Source organism: Ranitomeya imitator, chromosome 9, assembly GCF_032444005.1.
Source record: "Ranitomeya imitator isolate aRanImi1 chromosome 9, aRanImi1.pri, whole genome shotgun sequence".
NCBI lineage: Eukaryota > Metazoa > Chordata > Amphibia > Anura > Dendrobatidae > Ranitomeya > Ranitomeya imitator.
In genome coordinates, this window is record NC_091290.1 from 43,916,425 (window position 1) to 43,936,640 (window position 20,216).

General features: G+C 47.4%; 1 protein-coding gene across 2 annotated transcripts in view; it reads right to left on the bottom strand.

Moving 5' to 3' along the window:
- Positions 1 to 20,216, bottom strand: part of LMNTD2 (lamin tail domain containing 2) — a 109,450-nt gene that overhangs the window by 35,435 nt on the left and 53,799 nt on the right. Inside the window, exon 1 of one of the 2 annotated variants that reach the window (XM_069738725.1) lies at positions 13,260 to 13,370. The exons of the other annotated variant lie outside the window; for it this stretch is intronic. Coding sequence (XP_069594826.1) covers positions 13,260 to 13,301 — 42 coding nt within the window. The 5' untranslated portion in view covers positions 13,302 to 13,370. Of the gene's footprint in view, positions 1 to 13,259; positions 13,371 to 20,216 lie in introns of those variants that run through there. 2 annotated transcript variants of the gene reach the window in all.

The following is a 20,216-nucleotide window of genomic DNA, read 5'->3' on the forward strand; positions in this document are numbered from 1 at the left end:
GGCCTTTGGGCTTGTGTGCCAGTCCTAAGCGTGCCATCTCTCTCTGTCTCTCAGATAGTGGGCCATAGAAAGCCTATTTATTATTTTTTTTATTGGGTTTATAAATTTTCCCTGGAACAAAAAAAAAAAAGTGGGAGATAAATATTGGCCTCTGGGCTTGTGTGCCACTCCTGACTCCTGTGTGCGTCATCTCTCACTCAGTGGGCCATAGAAAGCCTTTTTTTGTTTTATTTGTTTTCTAAATTCTCCCTGAAAAAATCATTTTATTTTATTTGGTTTCTAAATTCTTCCTGAAAAAATCATTTTATTCTATTTTTTTTTTCCTAAAGTCTCACTGAAAAAAAAACAAAAAAAAACAAATCAGTTGGAGATTAATATTGCCCTTTCTGCTTGTGTGCCAGTCTTGACTCCTGGGTGTGCCATCTCTCTCTCTCTCTCCAATTGTGGGCCATAGAAAGCCTATTATTTTTTTTAGCTTGATTTGGGTTCCAAAATCTACCTGAAAAAATCACTACATCAATCAGTGGGAGATAAATATTGGCCTCTGGGCTTGTGTGCCACTCCTGACTCCTGTGTGCGTCATCTCTCACTCAGTGGGCCATAGAAAGCCTTTTTTTGTTTTATTTGTTTTCTAAATTCTCCCTGAAAAAATCATTTTATTTTATTTGGTTTCTAAATTCTTCCTCAAAAAATCATTTTATTCTATTTTTTTTTCCTAAAGTCTCCCTGAAAAAAAAAACAAAAAAAAAACAAATCAGTGGGAGATTAATATTGCCCTTTCTGCTTGTGTGCCAGTCTTGACTCCTGGGTGTGCCATCTCTCTCTCTCTCTCCAATTGTGGGCCATAGAAAGCCTATTATTTTTTTTAGCTTGATTTGGGTTCCAAAATCTACCTGAAAAAATCACTACATCAATCAGTGGGAGATAAATATTGGCCTCTGGGCTTGTGTGCCACTCCTGACTCCTGTGTGCGTCATCTCTCACTCAGTGGGCCATAGAAAGCCTTTTTTTGTTTTATTTGTTTTCTAAATTCTCCCTGAAAAAATCATTTTATTTTATTTGGTTTCTAAATTCTTCCTGAAAAAATCATTTTATTCTATTATTTTTTTTCCCTAAAGTCTCCCTTAAAAAAAAAAAAAAATCAAATCAGTGGGAGATTAATATTTACATTTGTGCTTCAGTGACAGTCCTGCGTGTGTGGCATCTCTCTCATTTGTTGCCACCAACAACAGAGTGTGTAACATTGTGCCTGATTTTCGTTGTGGTCTCACTCACCTGTAAAGGGGTAGCTAAATCATACTGAAGTTATAGCTCACCGTGTAATTTGTGTGACAGCAACAAATACCGTTAGTTTGTTTACGTTTTTAAAACAATGAGGAAGTATGGTGGAAGAGGTCGTGGCCGGGGGCGTTCATTGTCAGCTGGTAATGAGGGTAGTGGTAGTGGTGGAGCATCAGCTGGTCGTGGGAAAAAAAATATTGCACCTAAGTCTGGAGCTGTGGAGCCAGGTTCGTCGTCTGGCTACACAAGGCCTCGAATGCTCCCTTTTCTGGGAGTAGGAAAACCGCTTTTAAAGCCGGAGCAGCAAGAGCAAGTTTTGGCTTATCTTGCTGACTCAGCCTCTAGCTCTTTTGCCTCCTCTCGTGAAACTGGTAAATGTCAAAGCAGCGCGTCGTTAGTGGATGTTCACGGTCAGGGACAAGTCGCTAACTTGTCCTCTTCAGCAAAAACAACAACAGAGAAGAATGCAGCAGGCGACACAACGGGTTACTCCATGGAGCTCTTTACACATACCGTCCCTGGCTTAGAAAGTGAAGCAGTTAACAGTCCATGCCCATTACAAGTTGAATCTGACATGGAGTGCACTGATGCACAGCCACAGCCAGACTACTATGCTGGTCCTTTGACTCAGACCACAACATTGCCCTCGCAGGGTGCTGATCAAGAATCAGACCCTGATGAGACTATGTTGCCCCATCACGAACGCTATACCACCGACCGACACGGTGACACAGACGAAGTTGCACACGAGCTACAAGAAGAGGTAATAGATGACCCAGTTCTTGACCCCGATTGGCAGCCATTGGGGGAACAGGGTGCAGGCGGCAGCAGTTCTGAAGCGGAGGAGGAGGGGCCGCAGCAGGCATCAACATCGCAACAGGTTCCATCTGCCGGGCCCGTGTCTTGCCCAAAACGCGTGGCAAAGCCAAAACCTGTTGGAGGACAGCGTGGCCATCCGGTTAAAGCTCAGTCTGCAATGCCTGAAAAGGTATCCGATGCTAGAAAGAGTGCAGTCTGGCATTTTTTTAAACAACATCCAATTGATCAGCGCAAAGTCATCTGTCAAAAATGTTCAACTACCTTAAGCAGAGGACAGAATCTGAAAAGTCTCAATACAAGTTGCATGCATAGACATTTAACCACCATGCATTTGCAAGCCTGGACTAACTACCAAACGTCCCTTAAGGTTGTAGCACCCTCGGCCAATGAAGCTAGTCAGCAACGCAACATCCCTTCCGGCAGTGTAGGGCCACCATTTTCCGCACCACCTGCAGTATCTGTGCAGGTTTCTTTGCCAGGCCAAAGCAGTCAGGGTCAGGGAATCACCAGTTTCGTAGTAGGAAACACTGCATCTAGGGCACCAGTGGCAACAAAACCATCTCCCACCGTCTCTCAGTCTGCCATGTCCACCGGCACCCCCGCTAGTTCCACGATCTCCAGCTCTCCAGTCCAGCTCACCCTACATGAGACTATGGTTAGAAAAAGGAAGTACTTAGCCTCGCATCCGCGTACACAGGGTTTGAACGCACACATAGCTAGACTAATCTCGTTAGAGATGATGCCCTACCGGTTAGTTGAAAGCGAAGCTTTCAAAGCCCTCATGGACTACGCTGTACCACGCTACGAGCTACCCAGTCGACACTTTTTTTCCAGAAAAGCCATCCCAGCCCTCCACCAGCATGTTAAAGAGCGCATCGTCCATGCACTCAGGCAATCTGTGAGCACAAAGGTGCACCTGACAACAGATGCATGGACCAGTAGGCATGGCCAGGGACGTTACGTGTCCATCACGGCACACTGGGTAAATGTGGTGGATGCAGGGTCCACAGGGGACAGCAAGTTTGGGACAGTTCTGCCTAGCCCACGGTCTAGGAAACAATTGGCTGTAGCCGTTCGCACCCCCTCCTCCTCCTCTTCGTCCTCCTGCAGAAGCGAGAGCTCGTCCACAGACCGCAGTCGCACAACCACTCCATCCGCAGCTGCCACTGTTGCACACCAGGTCTCCCATTATGGGGCAGCTACTGGCAAACGTCAGCAGGCTGTATTGGCTATGAAGTGTTTGGGCGACAACAGACACACCGCGGAAGTTCTGTCCGAGTTCTTGCAGAAAGAAACGCAGTCGTGGCTGGGCACTGTAGATCTTGAGGCAGGCAAGGTAGTGAGTGATAACGGAAGGAATTTCATGGCTGCCATCTCCCTTTCCCAACTGAAACACATTCCTTGCCTGGCTCACACCTTAAACCTGGTGGTGCAGTGCTTCCTGAAAAGTTATCCGGGGTTATCCGACCTGCTCCTCAAAGTGCGTGGACTTTGCTCACATATCCGCCGTTCGCCCGTACACTCCAGCCGTATGCAGACCTATCAGCGTTCTTTGAACCTTCCCCAGCATCGCCTAATCATAGACGTTGCAACAAGGTGGAACTCAACACTGCACATGCTTCAGAGACTGTGTGAACAGAGGCGGGCTGTTATGTTTTTGTGGGAGGATACACATACACGGGCAGGCAGTAGGATGGCAGACATGGAGTTGTCAGGTGTGCAGTGGTCGAAGATTCAAGACATGTGCCAAGTCCTTCAGTGTTTTGAGGAATGCACACGGCTGGTTAGTGCAGACAACGCCATAATAAGCATGAGCATCCCCCTAATGCGTCTGCTGATGCAAAGTTTGATGCACATAAAGGATCAGGCGTCTGCAGCTGAGGAAGAGGAAAGCCTTGATGACAGTCAGCCATTGTCTGGCCAGGGCAGTGTACAGGACGAGGTAGCAGGCGAAGAGGAGGAGGAGGACGAGGAGGATGATGGGGATGATTATATTTTTAATGAGGAAGCTTTTCCGGGGCCACTGGAAATTGGTGGCGCGGCAAGGCCGGGTTCTGGTTTTTTGAGGGACACAAGTGACGTGGATTTGCCTGAAACTGCCCCTCAACCAAGCACAACCGCAGATTTGAGAACTGGAACTTTGGCCCACATGGCGGATTATGCCTTACGTATCCTCAAAAGGGACATACGCATAACTAAAATGATGAATGATGACGATTACTGGTTGGCCTGCCTCCTTGATCCTCGCTATAAAGGCAAATTGCAAAATATAATGCCACATGAGAACTTGGAACTAATATTAGCAACCAAACAATCAACTCTTGTTGACCGTTTGCTTCTGGCATTCCCTGCACACAGTGCCCGTGATCGTTCTCACACGAGCTGCAGGGGCCAGCAGACCAGAGGAGTTAGAGGGGCAGAAATCAGAAGTGGCGTTGGCCAGAGGGGTTTTCTGACCAGGTTGTGGAGTGATTTTGCTATGACCGCAGACAGGACAGGTACTGCAGCATCAATTCAAAGTGACAGGAGACAACATTTGTCCAGTATGGTTACAAACTATTTTTCATCCCTTATCGATGTTCTCCCTCAACCGTCATTCCCATTTGATTACTGGGCATCAAAATTAGACACCTGGCCAGAATTGGCAGAATATGCATTGCAGGAGCTTGCTTGCCCGGCAGCTAGTGTCCTATCAGAAAGAGTATTCAGTGCTGCAGGTTCAATACTAACAGAAAAAAGGACTCGTCTGGCTACCCAAAATGTAGATGATCTAACCTTCATTAAAATGAACCACAACTGGATTTCGAAATCTTTTGCCCCACCTTGCCCGGCTGACACCTAGCTTTCCTATGAAAAGGTCTTGCCTGTGGACTATTCTGAATGCCTTTTCCAATCTCGTAATTTTCTGCACCTGATTGTCCAGCATACGACATGTTTACACCTCACTAAATGGCCAAACTCCCCACACGGGGCCGTGGTATCGACACTTGGCGACAGCACCCGTGAGAGTGCAGTTTCTCTGAAGAGGTGGGTGAGCCCGCTTTTGGTCGACGGCACTGCCACTGGGTCCCTCCTAGTACAATAAAGTGTCTCTGGCGGTGGTGGTGCGCACCCAACGTCAGACACACCGTTGTAATATGAGGGGCCCTGGGCCTGTACCGCCGGCCACAATACAGTTCCCCCCCCCCAGCTCAAACAGTGCTCTACCACTTGCAAAATTATCTCACAGCTCCACCAATGTTTAGTCTATGCGCTGACATCCTTCAATGCCTGCCACTGACAATACCATTGTATTGACATTTTTGTTATGTTAGGCCTTCGATGCCTGTCTGTGGTCACTCCTTCCACTAGGCCTCCACTGACCACACCACTGCTGCCCGTGTACCCCTGGAACCAATTTAAAATTGCCTACAGCCATGTGTTATTATTTTAGGCCTTCGATGCCTGTCTGCGGTCACTCCTTCCACTAGGCCTCCACTGACCACACCACTGCTGCCCGTGTACCCCTGGAACCAATTTAAAATTGCCTACAGCCATGTGTTATTATTTTAGGCCTTCGATGCCTGTCTGCGGTGACTCCTTCCACTAGGCCTCCACTGACCACACCACTGCTGCCCGTGTACCCCTGGAACCAATTTAAAATTGCCTACAGCCATGTGTTATTATTTTAGGCCTTCGATGCCTGTCTGCGGTGACTCCTTCCACTAGGCCTCCACTGACCACACCACTGCTGCCCGTGTACCCCTGGAACCAATTTAAAATTGCCTACAGCCATGTGTTATTATTTTAGGCCTTCGATGCCTGTCTGCGGTCACTCCTTCCACTAGGCCTCCACTGACCACACCACTGCTGCCCGTGTACCCCTGGAACCAATTTAAAATTGCCTACAGCCATGTGTTATTATTTTAGGCCTTCGATGCCTGTCTGCGGTGACTCCTTCCACTAGGCCTCCACTGACCACACCACTGCTGCCCGTGTACCCCTGGAACCAATATAAAATTGCCTACAGCCATGTGTTATTATTTTAGGCCTTCGATGCCTGTCTGCGGTCACTCCTTCCACTAGGCCTCCACTGACCACACCACTGCTGCCCGTGTACCCCTGGAACCAATTTGAAATTGCCTACAGCCATGTGTTATTATTTTAGGCCTTCGATGCCTGTCTGCGGTCACTCCTTCCACTAGGCCTCCACTGACCACACCACTGCTGCCCGTGTACCCCTGGAACCAACATCAGAAAATATAAAAATAAGTATTTTGCTTATAAAAAAGAAAATACTGGAGAGATATCAAATGCACACATTTTAACATTAAAAACAAACACATACAACAAAACTCTGGTACAGTACTAAAAATGGCCACCAGCTACAATAACTTTCTCCTGCAAGTAGTTAACTGAAAGGTTTTTTCAATTTTAAACACAGATATGGCATCCACCGAGTGTTGTCCTGTCGCGTCTTCTTTATATTATTGCCAAGAAGATGCAAAACAATGAAAATAATAAAATCATTATTTACCAAAAAAATAGAGTAAGTCAAAACCACATTGCAAATAAACATTCATTACAAATAAAGAAGCAGGGCGCGTCCGAGGGTGAGTATATACCTAATAAGAATATAATCACCCTCGGACGCGCCCTGCTTCTTTCCGACAGCCTTCCTTCCTAAGAATCAGCCCTTCCGTGGTGTAGAGAGAGGGTTTGTTACACTCCAAGGTGTTCCCCAGGTTGCCTTTCCTGAGCTTCGATCTTCCGGCTCTCGTTTAGTAGTTGTTGGAAACTACGCTGCATTAGGCCTACAAATTGGGTATGGGGTGTAGAGAGATGGTGTGTTACACTCCAAGGTGTTCCCCAGGTTTCCTCTCCATTGCTTCGATCTTCCGGATCTCGTTTAGTAGTTGTTGGAAACTACGCTGCATTGGGCCTACAAATTGGGTATGGGGTGTAGAGAGATGGTGTGTTCCACTCCAAGGTGTTCTCCAGGTTGCCTTTCCTGAGCTTCGATCTTCCGGCTCTCGTTTAGTAGTTGTTGGAAACTACGCTGCATTAGGCCTACAAATTGGGTATGGGGTGTAGAGAGATGGTGTGTTCCACTGTAGAGAGATGGTGTGTTCCACTCCAAGGTGTTCCCCAGGTTTCCTCGCCAATGCTTCGATCATCATGCTCTCGTTTAGTAGTTGTTGGAAACTACGCTGCATTAGGCCTACAAATTGGGTATGGGGTGTAGAGAGATGGTGTGTTACACTCCAAGGTGTTCCCCAGGTTTCCTCTCCATTGCTTCGATCTTCCGGCTCTCGTTTAGTAGTTGTTGGAAACTACGCTGCATTAGGCCTACAAATTGGGTATGGGGTGTAGAGAGATGGTGTGTTACACTCCAAGGTGTTCCCCAGGTTTCCTCTCCATTGCTTCGATCTTCCGGCTCTCGTTTAGTAGTTGTTGGAAACTACGCTGCATTAGGCCTACAAATTGGGTATGGGGTGTAGAGAGATGGTGTGTTACACTCCAAGGTGTTCCCCAGGTTTCCTCTCCATTGCTTCGATCTTCCGGCTCTCGTTTAGTAGTTGTTGGAAACTACGCTGCATTAGGCCTACAAATTGGGTATGGGGTGTAGAGAGATGGTGTGTTACACTCCAAGGTGTTCCCCAGGTTTCCTCTCCATTGCTTCGATCTTCCGGCTCTCGTTTAGTAGTTGTTGGAAACTACGCTGCATTAGGCCTACAAATTGGGTATGGGGTGTAGAGAGATGGTGTGTTCCACTGTAGAGAGATGGTGTGTTCCACTCCAAGGTGTTCCCCAGGTTTCCTCGCCAATGCTTCGATCATCATGCTCTCGTTTAGTAGTTGTTGGAAACTACGCTGCATTAGACCTACAAATTGGGTATGGGGTGTAGAGAGATGGTGTGTTCCACTCCAAGGTGTTCTCCAGGTTGCCTTTCCTGAACTTCTATCTTCAGGCTCTCATTAAATTGTGGTTAAACGGAACAACTGCATTTGGCGTACTAGTTGGTTTGGGGCCTACTATCGGTGTCTGCCGCTCCTTGCTGTTCTCCTGGTTTCCTGTCCTGAAATTCCGTTTTCAGGCGCTCGTTAAGTAGTTGTTAATGTTAGACTGCATTTGGCCTACTAGTTGGGTTGGGGCCTACTATCGGTGTCTGCCACTCTTTGCTGTTCTCCTCCACTGAACAAAGCTGTGCCGCCTGTTTACTACTGTTGCCAATTTTGAACTGCATTTCGACTACTTACTGATTTGGGCCTACTCTCTGTGTCAGCTTCTCATTCCAGTTGTCCTCCACTGCAATGCCCCCTGATTAGTCCTGTGTTACCAATTTTGAACTGCATTTAGCCCACTTTATTCTTTGGGCCTATATCTGTGTTTCCTCCTCATCCTGCCCATTGCCCAGCCAGTGATAGATGAGTCTGCTGGTACATTGACCCATAACGCAACATTTCCCGTGCACGCTACACTGCAAGATTGTGACCCTGCTGAAAGTCAGGTCCCCCTTCCCGCATACCATACCACCTTACACAGGGACAAACAGGAAGGTGCAGATGAAAGTGCAGGTTCCTTCATCAGGTGGGGGGAGGAATACTAGTTGGCGACGTCACTGGCACAGGGCCTCTCATGGTACGCAAAAGTGTTGCTGCCGGTGGGAGGCGCCCCCGCCGTGCAAACACACCGCTGTACTTTGAGGGGCCCTGTGCCAGTGCCAATGCCAACGAGTGGGCCCCCCCTGCTTGCTCAGGTTCACAGCACTTGCAAAGTTGAAATACTTACCTCTCCCTGCTCCACTGCCGTGACGTGGTCCAGATTTCCTGGGCCCACTAATTACTTGAACCAGCCCTACCCACCACAACTTTAGCCAAATGACCCCCAATTTCAAATGCCTTCCAATTATTATAAGGTAAATTACGCTTGACAAGCTTCATTAAGAAGAATGGATGGTTTTGACATTAAAATGGGCACTCTAGGTGTTTTCCTGGCCCCCACTCACTGCCGACTATGCTGCCCCATTGACTTGCATTGGGTTTCGTGTTTCGGTCGATCCCGACTTTACGTCATAATCGGCCGATTTCACTCGACCCGACTTTTGAGATAGTCGGGTTTCGCGAAACCCGGCTCGACTCTAAAAAGGTCAAGGTCGCTCAACTCTAATCACAGCTCTGCAATTTTTTGCTTGCATTTTAAATGCAGAAACAACACTTGTGTGAAGAAAGCCTTTTACTTTACCTTCCTTTATGACTCACTCCTGACTGGCTTGTAAAAAAAACTGCATCAAAAACTGCCCTCTCTGGGTATTTTCACATAGTCTTTTATACGTTGATTATGAATAGAGATGAGTGAACCAATGGATGTTCGGGTTCGGCAAACAGTTAAAAAAAAAAGGTTTGGTTCGGGTACCAGAACAGTACCTGAGCCTGAACCCTGACCCCATTGGGGGGCCAGAACATACAGTATTTGCCAAGCTGTCGTGTGGCTGCCATAGGTTCCCCTGTATTTTTGATAACCATCCAGACAAAAACTGACAGCTGCGGGCTGTGGCGAACTCACCACGAGACTTTTTCTCACTGTGCTAGTGGTGATCTTATCGAGGTCCCTGACGTTCAGGGGCCCGGCTCGGAATGACCAGCCTTAGTGACTGGCGGTAACCTCGATGATGTCACCACTAGTCACTGAGGCTGCACTCACAGCAACTCATTCCCCAGTGGTTCTCAGCCTGGATGGTCACAAACATGGATTATGACGTGGGACAGAACGATGGGCAGGTGAGGGTAAGGTTGTTTTTTATTTTTGTTTTTTTTTTACAAGAGACGTTGGCTTCAGTGGAATTGATGGTTAAGTATTTTTGTTGTTTATTATTTTATGTTTTTTACAGGAGAGCATGGCTTCAGTGGAATGAACGTTAGGTAAGTATAACTGTGTTTGTTATTTTGAAATAGAAAAGTAAAAGTGTGTTTTTTTTATTTCACATAAAGGACTTTATTCTTGCTATGGCTACGTTCACATTGGCGTTCCGCCAATGTGCGTCGCTGTTGCGCCGGCGACGCAGCGGCGACGCGCCCCTATGTTTAACATAGGGGACGCGTGCGTTTTTTGGGTGGCGTTTTTCGACACTTGCGTCGTTTTCGACGCTAGCGTCGGACGCAAGAAAATGCAACAAGTTGCATTTTCTGTGCGTCCGATTTTGGTCAAAAAACGACGCACGCGTCGCAAAACGCGCGCGTTTTTGCGTGCGTTTGCGCGCGTTTTTGCGTGCGTCACGCGTTGCGTCGCCGACGCAGGGCGGCGCAATGCTAGTGTGAACGTAGCCTATGTGTTTATTTACAATATAACTATAGGATTAGGAACGGATAGGTGTCATATAGACACCTCTCCATTACTAACCCCTGGGCTTGATGTCACTAGACAATATAAAGGTGACATCAATTCCACAAATATAAATCCCACCTTGCCACCACCACAGGACAAGTGGGAAGAGCCTGGCAAAATGGCAGAATTTGCACATCTAATAGATATCTGCTTTAGCTTGGCTGGTTGTCAAAAATGGAGGGACCCCAACCTGTTTATTATTTATTTAAATAATTTTAAAAAATGCCGTCGGGACCCCTCTTTTCTTGATAACCAGCCTTGCTAACGCTGACAGCTGAGGGTTGCATACTGCAGCTGTCAGTTTTGCCTGGCTGCTTATCAAGAATACAGGGGAACCCATGTGTTTTTTTTTTTTATTATAAATTTAGAACGCAGGCACCGGCTGATTAGCATTTCCATCAGCCGTGACTGGTCTCTCTGTTATTAGTGGCAGCAGGTGTCGGCTGATGGGAGTAGCAGTCCCATCGGCTGATGCAAGTGACCAGAGGTAAACTTTTTACCTCCGATCACAGCTGCGGGCTCTCTCTGTCATTTGACAGTGTGGGAACCATGGCTATCTGACCGGCAGTAATTATTTACCGCAGTAGTCTCTCATCAGCCGACACCTGCTGACCTGCGGGACACAGTCAAGGTTGCGGACTGACAGCATGTCCCCACAGTGCTCTTACTGACAGTAATGATCTTAGCAATGGTAACGTTAATGCCTATCAGAACAGCCAGTAAGATCACAGCCTTAGTGGAAACTCGAATATTTACTGAATTTGGCAGAAAATGCTCGGGAATCTGAATATGAATCTGATTGTGCAACGTTCATGCCGACTTTGACATTGGCGAACATTTTCCAAACAAGTTTGCTCATTTCTAATCACGAAGCAGAATCTTCCCCAAAATCCACATGAAAAACTGCTCCAAGTACACTTTAGATACTCTTACTATTGGTTTTGATGAGAATTTCAAATTGCTGACAATACAGCGGGTGATTTTCCGATGAAGTTTTGAAAACCTTGCCAAGATAAAAAAAATATAGAGATATCACTTCTTTGCTGGGGATCCCTTGTGAAACCATCTGGAATCTTGACAATCAAGTCAAAGGGCTGCAAAAACCGTGATGAATAAGAAAAAAACAAATAGCTTTTTGAGGTGTATTTTGAAGCGGCCCCACGTGACCGCTCATACAGTAGAAGGTGCGGCCAGGACAGGAAGCAGCACCAGCCAGCGAGGGAGCCGGGTGAGTATTTTAAGAACAGCGGGCGGGCGCACAGGCGGTGGGAGGGGGGTGGGGACATGGATATTTATTTTAAACACGAGAAACAAAAAAAAAGGAATATTCATATCTTCTCTACAGCAAACGCTGCTGCAGGGAAGATATGAATGGCGGCTTCAGCACCAGATGCAGGGGACAGCGCTAAACTTTAGCGCTGTCTCCTGCTTGGTGCGTGTGGTACCCAGTGGGCACACGGGCGGCACACGTGTGCCGCACGTGTGCCACACTGATGTGCCACAGAAATGCACGGGCACACGGACACGGATAATTCCGGTACCGATTTTTCCGGTACCGGAATTATCTGACAACCATAGAGGTCTCCAGGGCACCTCCAGTTGCTTTGCCAACACACCGGTGACCCATGATCACGTGACGCGGGTCACCGGTGGTCGGATATCCAGCATGATTGCTGGAATCACTTGTTAAATGCAGCTGTCAGAGTTCAACTGGTTAATAGTGGCGGGTGGATCGCGATTCTACCCACGGCTATGGTGGGCACATGTCAGCTGTTCAAAACAGCTAACATGTCCCTGGAAAGATGTGGGCTCACTGCCAGAGCCCACATCAAAGGGAGGGAGTCAGACATCGGCGTAAATATATGCCCGATGTCAGAAAGGGGTTAATGGGGCTCGTTCACACGTCTGATTTTCACGTATGACTGCTATCTATGGTTTTCACAGATAGATTATAACAGGTACGAGTGCTATGGGGCTGTACACATGTCTGATTTTTTCTTTGACTGCAGACATGTCCAATTTTGATCTGGCGGTCGGAATAAAATAGGCAATGCAAGCCTATGGGTCAGTAAAAAAATTGTTATGCACTTGGATGACACCCGAGTACGGTCTGATTTTTACAGACTGTCAGGAAGAAGAAGTTGGAGAAACTTTTAATTTTTTTCTCTCTACATACAAGAAAATCGGATGACACTTGGACCACACTCTGATCAGAATAATCGGACTGTTTTTCGAGCACATGGAAAAATCGGATGTTTAAGTTAGCTTTAAATAGATGGATTTCCTGCATCCCGCAGTTAAAGTGGAGCCCTATAGGCTTCTTTGGTGCTAAGAGACTGCGGTTCTGATGAACTGGGCAAGGTCCGGATATTAAGTCTGAACATATATATATATATCGCTTACTGCGTGATTTGGGGGACACTCGCTTGGCAACGGGATAAACGCACACAGGCATGATTTTCTTACAAAAAACAGTATGTTTGGTTTATTTCGACATCAGCATAAACCGCAACCTCAGGAACTTGGTAGTATGCAACAGCCTGAACACTGTCCGTACACGTTCGGCTTTACAGTGGAACCACAGTCCATCACTGACCCCGTTCAGCATAACACGGATTACAGTCCGTTACCTGTTGGCATCCATCACACAGGTTCCCGGATGCCTCTGATCATCAGCGGTATCCCATAGACATAGAGAAAACACAGTCTCTCACTCTCTGACCAGGTCAGTATAACACGGATCCCTTTCCGTTATCTGTTGGTGCCGGCCTCACAGGTTCCTCGATACCTCTTACCTCAAAGGTATCCCAGGCACCATCCGTCGTTGTATGAGCCATTGTTGAAAATAATCATAAAAAAGCCAGACTGGAATTTGCCAAACTACATGTTTACAAGCCACAAAGCTTCAGGAAGAATGTCCTATGGAGAGATGAGATAAAAATGGAACTTTTTGGCAAGGCACATCAGCTCTATGTTCACAGACAGAAAAATGAAGCACATCGAGAGAAGAACACTATCCCTACTTTGAAACATGGAGGAGGCTCTGTTATGTTTTGGGGCTGCTTTGCTGCATCTGGCACAGTGTGTCTAGAATCTGTGCAGGGTACAATGAAATCTTAAGACTATCAAGAGAGTTTAGAGAGAAATGTGCTGCCCAATGTCAGAAATCTTGGTCGCAGTCGTAGGTCATGGGTCTTGCAACAGAATAATGACCCAAAACACACAGCTAAAAACACCCAAGAATGGCTAAGAGGAAAACATTAGACTATTCTGAAGTGGCCTTCTATGAGCCCTGACCTAAATCCTACTGAGCATCTTTGGAAAGAGCTGAAACATGCCATCTGTAAAAGGCAACCTTCAAATATGAGACAACTGGAGCAGTTTGCTCTTGAGGAGTGAGCCAAAATACCTGTCGAGCGGTGCAGAAGTCTCATTGACAGTTACAGGATTTCTTTTATTGCAGTGATGCCTCAAAAGGTTGTGCAACAACATATTAAGTTAAGGGTACCATCATTTCTGTCCAGGCCTATTTCAGGAGTTTTATTTTTTTTTTAATTCTGTGGGAGCATGGTTGAAAAGCAATGTCTGACTTTCATTTATTCATTTTCGTAGATTTTTTTATTTATTATTACTTTTGTCAGATTCAAGTTATTTCTGTGACCATTGTGGGTTTTTCTGTCATTAAACGAGGGGTACCAACAATTTTGACGTGTGTATATACTTGTGATTTTGTATATTATTTGTAAGGCAAAACATAAAGAGAGAAACATGAAACTTTTCATAGTTCTAGAACTTTTATACTGTAGATTAAAGTTTACAAATACTGATTTAAAATACTAATAAAAATGCTGCAAAAGAGCCTTGGGCTACATTCACACAGAAACCTTAACAGCATCCTGGCAAGGGCCACATCTGCTGATTGTGAGGACAAATGCTTCACAGGTGAGTCACGAATGATGTGAGTCATTTTGTTTTGGTGGTTACTAATGCCCTAGAGCGCACAGCACATACCTGAACTGTAGAAATGTTTTCATCTATATTATTTTTGCTAATTAAAATCAGATACTAATACATACTCCTTTTTATTATCTGTTACTTATTATCTGATGGCTTTTTTATTCCATTTTCTATACATTATTATGAGGGCAATCATCATGTCTGAGGACCTTAAGGCGGACTGGAGCACCTTGGGCCCACCAGAGAAAATCATTCTTGGGGCCCACTATATAGCTACAGTACATAGAAATATATTCAAGACCTTCAATTGTGTAGTAAAACACGCTAATATCAGGGCATAATATAAGGTAGTACACATCTTATTTATGTAGCAGGGGTTGGCGTAGCCCCCTCATAGAATATAAAGTAGCCTCCCACAGAATATAATGCAGCCCCACATAGAATATAATGCAGCTCCCTCATAGAATATAATGTAGCTTCCCTCATGGAATATAATGCAGTCCCCCCTCATAGGGTATAATACAGCACCCCACAAAATATAATGCAACCCCTCATAAGGTATAATGCAGCCCCCCCCATAGAATATAATGTAGCTCCCTCATATAGCATAATGCAGCCCCTCCACAGAATATACTGTAATGTAGCCCCTCCGATTATAATGCAACCCCTCATAAGGCAGCCCCCCATAGAATATACTGTAACCCCCTCATAGGGCATAATGCAGCTCCCCTCATATAGTATGATGTAGCCACCTGAGAGAATAATGCAGCCCCATATATAAAATAATGCAGCCCCTCCACAGAATATAATGTAGCTTCCCTCATGGAATCTAATGCAGCCCCCCCCCCTCATAGGGTATAATACAGCACCCCACAAAATATAATGCAACCCCCTCATAAGGTATAATGCAGCCCCCCCATAGAATATAATGTAGCTCCCTCATATGGCATAATGCAGCCCCTCCACAGAATATGCTGTAATGTAGCCCCTCAGAGTATAATGCCAACCCCTCATAAGGCAGCACCCCTTAGAATATACTGTAGGTCCTCATAGGGCATAATGCAGCTCCCCTCATATAGTATGATGTAGCCCCCTCAGAGAATAATGCAACCCCCCACAGAATTAAAATGCAGCCCCCTGAAAGGGTATAATGCAGCCCCCCTGAAAGGGTATAATGCAGCCCCCTCCACCATCATCATTGTTCTCCCCTCCACCATTGTACTCATTACCACCTTCATCATTGCATCCTCCCCACCACCATTGTCCTTTCCACCACTACCATCTTTGTCCTTTACACCACAACCATCATTGCTTTCTTCCCCACCACCATCATCATTGCCTCCCCCACCACCATCATCATCACTGCCTCCCCCACCATCACCATAATAATTGCCTCCCCCACCACCATCATTGCTTCCCCACCACAATCATCATCATTGCCTCCCCCACCACCATCATCATCATTGCTTCCCCCACCACCATCATTTCCCCACCATCATCATCATTGCCTCCTGCACCCTCATCATTGCCTCCAGCACCATCATCATCATTGCTTCCCCCACCACCATCATCATCATTGCCCCCACCACCATCATCATTGCCCCACCACCATCATCATTGCCTCCAGCACCATCACCATCATCGCTGCCAGCACCATCATCATTGCCCCACCACCATCATCATCATTGCCTCCCCCCATACACACAGCTGCACACACGGAGGCAGGGACACACACGCAGGCAGGCAGAGACGCACACACAGACACACACAAGCAGGCACACACACAGACACACAGCCGCATACACGCAGGCACACACAAAGGCACACACAGACACACACACAGCTGCACACACACACAGACACACACACAGCACCCACTCACCTCTCTGCCCGTTCCCAGCAACCGCAGCACATCGTGGTAACTTTCTCTCTGAAACAGCTGCGCTGAATGATGACGTCATCCAACCGTGCTGATTCAGACAGGAAGTGCCGGGCAGGAAGGAGGACGGCGTGGATTCCTGCAGCTCCGCTCTGGTCCCAAGCTGCAGGGATCGCAATCAAGGATCGCCGCCCTTTAAGCACCGGGCAGTGTTAGCCTCAGCCTGCGGCTAACACTGCCCGCCAATAAAGTGAAATGGTATTCACGCCTCTCCACGCCCATGGAGGCATGGAGAAGCATGAATATTAATTTCTCTTTAGTAGCGGGGGCAGGCTCCTGTCCATGTGCTGCTCTCTGGCACCAGGAGGGTCCCCCTTGACTCAGGGGCCCCATACCAGCTGGGCGTGCCACTATTAGCAACACTCCACAAGCTGGGGGGCCCCTGGAGCAGTGGGGGCCCTAGGCAGCTACTGGCCAATATGCCAGTAGGTATCAGTGCCTGGGCCCACCGGAGAATCCGCCGGTTCTCTGGTGGGCCAATCCGACCCTGTGCTGTACTCTACAGCAATCACATGGACCATTGGGATCAATATTCTGGGGTGGATTTTTTACTTCTATGCAGTAGCGTAGCTAGCGGGGGAGGCCACCCAGGGGGCCCACCTGGAGCTATGCTGCTGTAACTGTATAGGCGCCCACCCCTTTGATAGTCACAGTAACCTGAGTTCCCCTATAACAATAAGTGCCCACTTTACATTTAATAATGTCCCGAGTCTCCCCCTGTACAGCTCCCCTATACACAGTATCATGCTCTCTTATGCACAGAATAATGCCCCCTCACTGTATAGTACCACCCACACAGTATACTGACTCCTTAGTAGCACCCAAACTGTTTGATGGCTCCAACAATGTATGATGGCCCCCTCCCTGTAATCTCCACACTGTATGATGCCCCCCAAGATAGCCTCCATATAGTATAATGCACTCCCCATAGGCCTACTCTATATTGTATAATGCACCCCCCATAGGCAGACTCTGTATTATAAGGCAGCACCTCATAGGCAGACCCTCTAGTATAAGGCAGCACCCCATAGGCAGACACTACAGCACAAGGCAGCACCCATAGGCAGACTCTGTATAATAAGCCAGCACTCCCATAGGCAGACTCTGAAGTATAAGACAGCATCCCCATAGGGAGACCCTGTATTATAAGGCAGCAACCCATAGGCAAACCCTGCAGTATAAGCCAGCACCCCCATAGGCAGACCCTGTAGTATAAGCCAGCACTCCCATAAGCAGACTTTGTAGTATAAGACAGCATCCCCATAGGGAGACCGTGTAGTATAAGGCAGCACCCCATAGACAGATCCTGTAGTATAAGGCAGCACCCCATAGGCAGACTCTGTAGTATAAGGCAGCACCCCATAGGCAAACCCTGTAGTATAAGCCAGCACCCCCATAGGCAGACCCTGTAGTATAAGCCAGCACTCCCATAGGCAGACTATGTAGTATAAGACAGCAACTCCATAGGGAGACCCTGTAGTATAAGGCAGCACCCCTATAGGCAGACCCTGTAGTATAAATCAGCACCCCATAGGCAGACCCTGTAGTATAAGACAGCACCTCCATAGGCAGACCCTGTAGTATAAGGCAGCACCCCACAGGCAGACCCTGTAGTATAAAGCAGCATCCCCATAGGCAGACCCTGTAGTATAAGACAGCACCTCCATAGGCAGACCCTGTAGTATAAGGCAGCACCCCACAGGCAGACCCTGTAGTATAAAGCAGCACCCCACAGGCAGACCCTGTAATATAAAGCAGCACCCCCACAGGCAGACCCTGAAGTATAAGGCAGCACCCCATAGGCAGACCATGTAGTATAAGGCAGCATTCCTATAAGCAGACCCTACAGTATAAGGCAGCACCCAACAGGCAGACCCTGTAATATAAAGCAGCACCCCTATGAGCAGACTCTGTAGTATAAAGCAGCCCTCCATAGGCAGACCCTGTAGTATAAGTCAGCACCCCATAGGCAGACCTTGTAGCATAAGGCAGCACCCCTATAGGCAGACCTTGTAGTATAAGGCAGCACCCCATAGGCAGACTCTGTAGTATAAGACAGCATCCCATAGGCAGACTCTGTAGTATAAGGCAGCACCCCATAGGCAAACCCTGTAGTATAAGCCAGTACCCCCATAGGCAGACCCTGTAGTATAAGCCAGCACTCCCATAGGCAGACTGTGTAGTATAAGACAGCATCCCCATAGGGAGACCTGAAGTATAAGGCAGCACCCCATAGGCAGACTCTGTAGTATAAGACAGCACCCCATAGACAGACCCTGTAGTATAAAGCAGCACCTTCATAGGCAGACCCTGTAGAATAAGACAGCACCCCATAGGCAAACCCTGTAGTATAAGCCAGCACCCCTATAGGCAGACCCTGTAGTATAAGCCAGCACTCCCATAGGCAGACTGTGTAGTATAAGACAGCATCCCCATAGGGAGACCTGAAGTATAAGGCAGCACCCCATAGGCAGACTCTGTAGTATAAGACAGCACCCCATAGACAGACCCTGTAGTATAAAGCAGCACCCCTATAGGCAGACCCTGTAGTATAAAGCAGCACCTTCATAGGCAGACCCTGTAGAATAAGACAGCACCTCCATAGGCAGACCCTGTAGTATAAGGCAGCACCCCACAGGCAGACCCTGTAGTATAAGGCAGCACCCCTTAGGCAGACTCTGTAGTATAAGGCAGTATTCCTATAAGCAGACCCTGCAGTATAAGGCAGCAGCCAACAGGCAGACCCTGTAACATAAAGCAGCACCCCTATAGGCAGACTCTGTAGTATAAAGCAGCCCTCCATAGGCAGACCCTCTAGTATAAGTCAGCAACCCATAGGCAGACCCTGTAGCATAAGGCAGAACCCCTATAGGCAGACCTTGTAGTATAAGGCAGCACCCCATAGGCAGACACTGTAGCATAAGGCAGCACCCCATAGGCAGACTCTGTAGTATAAGACAGCACCCCATAGGCAGACCCTGTAGTATAAGTCAGCACCCCATAGGCAGACCCTGTAGCATAAGGCAGCACCCCTATAGGCAGACCTTGTAGTATAAGGCAGCAACCCATAGGCAGACCCTGTAGCATAAGGCAGCACCCCATAGGCAGACTCTGTAGTATAAGACAGCACCCCATAGACAGACCCTGTAGTATAAAGCAGCACCTTCATAGGCAGACCCTGTAGAATAAGACAGCACCCCATAGGCAAACCCTGTAGTATAAGCCAGCACCCCTATAGGCAGACCCTGTAGTATAAGCCAGCACTCCCATAGGCAGACTGTGTAGTATAAGACAGCATCCCCATAGGGAGACCTGAAGTATAAGGCAGCACCCCATAGGCAGACTCTGTAGTATAAGACAGCACCCCATAGACAGACCCTGTAGTATAAAGCAGCACCTTCATAGGCAGACCCTGTAGAATAAGACAGCACCTCCATAGGCAGACCCTGTAGTATAAGGCAGCACCCCACAGGCAGACCCTGTAGTATAAGGCAGCACCCCTTAGGCAGACTCTGTAGTATAAGGCAGTATTCCTATAAGCAGACCCTGCAGTATAAGGCAGCACCCAACAGGCAGACCCTGTAACATAAAGCAGCACCCCTATAGGCAGACTCTGTAGTATAAAGCAGCCCTCCATAGGCAGACCCTCTAGTATAAGTCAGCAACCCATAGGCAGACCCTGTAGCATAAGGCAGAACCCCTATAGGCAGACCTTGTAGTATAAGGCAGCACCCCATAGGCAGACACTGTAGCATAAGGCAGCACCCCATAGGCAGACTCTGTAGTACAGGGTGGAGCGCGGTAATTTGCTGATTTGGGAATGAAATAAAAAAATTATGATCATTAGAAAAATTTA